The sequence below is a fragment of the Meles meles genome, chromosome 1 (genome assembly GCF_922984935.1).
Source record: "Meles meles chromosome 1, mMelMel3.1 paternal haplotype, whole genome shotgun sequence".
NCBI lineage: Eukaryota > Metazoa > Chordata > Mammalia > Carnivora > Mustelidae > Meles > Meles meles.
In genome coordinates, this window is record NC_060066.1 from 196107605 (window position 1) to 196112971 (window position 5367).

The 5367-nt window shown below is 46.6% G+C and overlaps 1 protein-coding gene across 1 annotated transcript; it reads right to left on the reverse strand.

Annotated features, from left to right (window-relative positions):
- Positions 1–608: 608 nt before the first annotated feature.
- ATP5IF1 (ATP synthase inhibitory factor subunit 1) lies at positions 609–3082 on the reverse strand. Its single transcript, XM_045993775.1, has 3 exons — positions 2924–3082; positions 2749–2831; positions 609–875 (listed from the first exon to the last, which is right to left on the reverse strand). The coding sequence occupies exons 1-3, from the start codon at positions 3008–3010 to the stop codon at positions 731–733; spliced, it is 315 nt and encodes a 104-aa protein (XP_045849731.1). The 5' UTR covers positions 3011–3082; the 3' UTR covers positions 609–730.
- Positions 3083–5367: the final 2285 nt, after the last annotated feature.

Consider the following 5367-nt stretch of genomic DNA (forward strand, 5'->3'; position numbering starts at 1 on the left):
TGTGACTTGTTATTTTTTGCACTCCATCTTTTGAGGTAATCTTATTGCTGGCCACTTGAATCTCAGCATTCACATGTCAGGAGTGTCTATAAACTTTCCACTAGTCACATCCACACTGGCATGTGTTTTGGAAAGAGACATCTAGTATCTTGTCTGCAGGAGTGAGGTCAATGACTTGTCTGAACTTTTGTCAATGATCCTGAAGGCCTTTTTGTAATGGGGTCTCACAATAAAGACTGAGCAGAGAGCCTGATGCAGGGCTTCATCCCAGGACCCTGAGACCACGACCCGAGCTGCAGGCAGAGGCCTAACCCTCTGAGACACCCAGGCGCCCCTGATTAACTTTTTTTTTAAAGATTTGAGAGAGAAAAAGAGAAAGCAAGAGAGTACGCATAAGTGGGAAGGCAGAGAGAGAGAGAATCTCAAGCAGACTCTGCCCTGAGCAGGAATCCTGAAGCAGGGCCCAATCCCATGACCTTGGGATCATGACCTGAGCCCAGATCAAGAGCTGGAAGCTAAACCAATTGAGCTACCCAGGCACCCCTATGTGATTCATTTTAGAAGTCCAGTAGTACCTTCCAGAGGGTGGAAGAAGGCATTAGACACAATTCATTGATGACGATTTATTATAATCTGTTGGCAGCACACAGATAGATATTAATAAAGCCAGAACTATGTTTCCACAGATATGGGCGATGATATATAGCTATTCTATGGGAACTGCACACATTTAATCATCGTCGTCTTTTAGATGTTTGATCTTCTTCTTGTGCCGCTCAATTTCTTTCTGCAGACGCTCAATCTCCTTTACATGATGGGTGATCTCCTCTTCATGGTGTTTCTTCAAGGCTGCCAGTTGTTCTTTAGTGCGTGCTCTACAAGGATACAGTGGCTCTGCATTAAATCCCAATCGTTAACCCACAGAGACCTTTAAGCATAACCTACGATACCTAAGGCAAAGAACAGGAGTCCCAGTCCCACTGGAATCTGGTTGGTCATCCTCTTCTACCTGCTCAAGCCCCACTAGTGAGAGAATACTCCATCTTGAGATATACCCACCTTAAGGATGACCAAAATGATTCCATTTTCCTGGTGCCAGTACCTGAGATTTCATTATTTATGAGTTATTCCTTTCAGATTTCTCTTTAGAAAACTCCAAAGAGGTGTGACAGTAAGTCTCCTGTACCTTAGGACAGGATCCACCCAGAGATCAGAATCCCTTCTTGTTGGGGTGGGGGTGGGGTGGGCAGAGGAAAAGGAGGAAGGATGGACAAATAAACATGTCTTATCTCAATTTATCTAGGGCTTTCTTTGCCTAGGGAAATGCATGGCTCACTGTAAAGGCCAAAATGAAGGGGGCAAAGTACTTGGCAGTCCAATTTAGGTCTCAAGAAGGGACATTCAGATGTTGGTTTGGGCACCTACGGGCCTCAGTTTTCCTTAAGTGTAAAATGTTGATGGTGAATTAGATGGTATCTAAGGGCTGTGCCTTGGTTCTCTGGTATGCCAGGTGCCATGCTGATAATTCTTTTTTTTTTAAAAGATTTTATTTATTTATTTGACAGAGAGAGATCACAAGTAGACAGGCAGGCAGAGAGAGAGAGAGGGAAGCAGGCTCGCTGCTGAGCAGAGAGCCCGATGCGGGACTCGATCCCAGGACCCTGAGATCATGACCTGAGCCGAAGGCAGCGGCTTAACCCACTGAGCCACCCAGGCGCCTCATGCTGATAATTCTTAAGAGTGAGCAATAAAGGGCAGAAGTTAAAAGCTAGACCAAAGCAGAAGAGGCAGAAGTGAGATTAGGTCCACACTGCTCCCCACTGTGGACAGAAGTCGGTAAATGATAATTTAGGGCTACGAAAGAGTCCCTTGGTCCAAACTGCTTTATACTCTTAGGCAGGAGAAATTTATCCAGTCCAGCGGCCTGGCTGGGCTGGGTTGGGCAGGGCAGGGCAGGGCTAAAGTCTCCAAGAAGTAGGGTAGGAGGGTTCCAACTAGGAGCTGCTGCCTTGGTTGGAAGCACTCTGGCGGAATTGAAGACTTGGGGTCTAGAAATGGCTGCGGGTCTGGAGAGCCAGGGACTCCATGGGGAGGAGAAAATAGAGAGTACAGGGGTTATGGGTGGTTGAAGGCTGAGGGAATCAGGCTCAGGGTGTTTTCAAGTATTGGGCAGTGGGACCTAGACATCTTGGAAAAATCTGGAAGCCATTTTACAAGACCAGGGAGAACTCCGTGGGTGGGCATGATAAGTGATTCAGGAAGAGTTGTGGAGACCCGCGGGTGGAAATGGCTTGGGTTTGGGGCCCCCGAACTGTTCGGCAGCGCACCGGGAGCGCCCTATAGGTGGCGACAATCAGGACCTCAAGTGTTGGGGGTAACGGGTTCAAGGCCCGCTAGTTCTATTGGGGGATGGGCGCCCAAAGGACCAGGGAGGGAAGAGCAGGGCCACTGGAATTTTTTTTCTTTTTAAAGATTTATTTATCTATTCGAGAGAGAAAGAGAGAGAGTGCGAGCGAGAGAGCGGTGGGGGAGGGGCAGAGGAAGAGAGAGAACCCCAAGCAAACTCCCCTCCCAGCACGGCGCCCGACCCCTGGCTCGATCCCACAACCCGAGATCACGACTGCAGCGGAAACCAAGAGTGGGCTGCTCAACCGACTAAGCCACCTAGGTGCCCGGATGATTGTAAGTTTAAGAAGGATCGGAGGGCTCCGAGAGATCTGGACTGGCTCGGGGCTCCGTGGACCTCACCGGAAGTATCGCTCCTCTTCAGCTTGCTCTCTCTTTCCGAAGGCCCCACCTGCCTCCCGGATCGAGCCAGCGCTGGAGTCTGACTGCGGAGAGAGATGGGAACGTCGGTAAAGGTGCGAAGGGGAGACGGAACCCGCGCTCAGGGCTGGGGCTGCGGACACTACCGCCGGCGTACCCGTTCGGAGCTGAAGCCTCGGGCTTGCATGGCCCTAAAGCCCCACATGCCCAGCCGCACCCGGGCCGCCGAAATCGCGACAGCCATTGTTTTCGGTGCAGGACCTCTCCAGTCACCGGCAGTCGAGCCTCTCCGCAGGCGCTAATGACTCTGGGAGTCAGGCAGCCAATGGTTTCGATGGAGAGGCGGGATGAGCCCAGGAGTAGCGAATTAGGACGTGGAGGAGGCGGGGTTCCTGCAGCTCGCAGCGAGTCCTGAGCGAGAGGCGGGCCTATTCTTAGCCAATCACTAGCAAGGTCTTTGGGGCCAAAGGCCTGGAGAATAATAATGGAGTTAGAGACACTGTGAGAAGACCAAATGCCGGGTTTTGGACCCATCAGAGTGAGGACCCATCAGAGCGAGGGATACACCCCATCCCACGATTCCAATCCTGAAGTTGTTATTAAACACCCAAAGGAAGCCTTCCCTTTCCTGGACTACTAGCATCGATAGGATATCTAATGTAGTGGTTGGGGGAGGGGGTATGTCCAGGATGCTCCAGCTTAGCGTTCTGGGGAAAAATTTTTATAAGTGTATGTGTATGTCTCTTAAGAGATGCCAGTGTTCTGTTGTTGCACTGACATTTCACTCAAGACGCAGTTTAAAAGTCACCTCAGAAACTTCCCCCGACCTCCCGAGTCATTCTATTACAGCTACCTTTTGTTCTTTATCCCTCTCTCTTTGTGCTTTTCACCATTTGAAGTTATCAGGGCTTTGGTCAAGTAGGCACTGAATTAATATTTGTAAAATGTATTAATATGTAATTGAACAGGCTTGATCACTGGACTTTTGGCAATGTGATGTAATGAAGTGGAAAAGAGCTAAGGAGGAGTCTGGGGGAAGTTTTTGACATGACCTTCCTTTCACCATCTCACAAATGTGAACAAGACCATAGTGGATTATAGCCTTTTCCTAAATCATTTTTTTCTCTCTGGGCCCAGTTTTTCTTCCTTTAGATGAGAGCGTTGGGCCAGATTATCAAATTTGTGATTATAAAAATATCTTCTTTGCTTTCTATGAAATTGTAGAACTGTTTTTATTGATCATCTTCTGATCAATAAAAACAGTTGGAAAAATACCAATAGGGTTGGAAAAATACCAGCCCTAGTTTGTATGACTTAAATGATAGGAAATGCCTGCAGGGCACATTTTCAAATGTTCGTGGCAGAAAACTTGGAAAAATACAAAAGCAGAAGGATAGAAATAATAATCACTTTTAAGCTCACTACCCAGTGGTAATAATTTCCCTTGTTTCTAGGTGATATTTAAGTGCCATTCTAGTTTCAGAAACTGATCTATTTTTCAGGAACTGCTGTTTCTTGATTATCTCCTAGACTAGGCACTCAATGCAAGGTCTTACTGAGTTTGTGCAAAAAGTTGTGAGTGGGTTGCCTGGGTGGCTCAGTGGGTTAAAGCTTCTGCTTTTGGCTCAGGTCATGATCCCAGCAGGGATCGAGCCGCACATCCGGCACTCTGCTCAGCTGGAAGCCGGCTTCCTCCAGTCTCTTTGCCTGCCTCTCTGCCTACTTGTGATCTTTGTCTCTCAAATAAATAAATAAAACCTTAAAAAAAAAAAGGATTGTGTAGGCACTAGGATTGGCTGTAATTAAAAAAAATAAATAAAAGGAAAATAACCAGTGTTGGTGAGGATGAGGAAAAACTGTAAGCCATATATTGCTGGTGGGAATGCAAAATGGTCCAGCTACCCTGGAAAATAGTTTGGCAGTGACTTAAAAAGTTAAATACAGAATTACCGTAAGACTCAGCAATTTCACTTCTAGGTATGTACACCCCGCCCTAAACTGAAAACTGTCACTCAAATACATGTACACACGTTCATAGCAGCATCGTTCACAATAGCTAGAAGGTGGAAATAATCCAAATGTTTATCAGTTGATGAATGAAAACAAACTGTGGTATATTTATGTAGCAGAATAACATTCAGACATAAAAAGTAATGAAAAAATGACACATACTATATTTTGGATGAACTTTGAAAACACTATGCTCAGTGAAAGAGGGCATATACAAAAGATCACATATTGTATGATTGCATTTATGGGATGTCCAGAATAGGTAAAGCCGTCGAGGCAGAACACAGATTGCTGTAAGGGACTGAGTATAAGGGGGAATGGGGAGGAACTACTTAATAGGTGCCAGGTAAACTTTTGGGGTGATGAAACTGTTTGGAACTACATAGAGTTTGGTGGCTGCACAACACTGTGAGTGTAATAAGATACTGAATTATTCATTTTAATTATATGTTATGTATATCTCACCTCAATTAAAAAAAGAGTAGATAGAGATGACTGGGTGGGCTGCGAACCCTTTAAGAGTCACAAGGAAGGGGCGGGGCTAGAGAGGGGCCTGTGAGAATCACAGGAGGCTGCGCTTGCGCAGGGGAG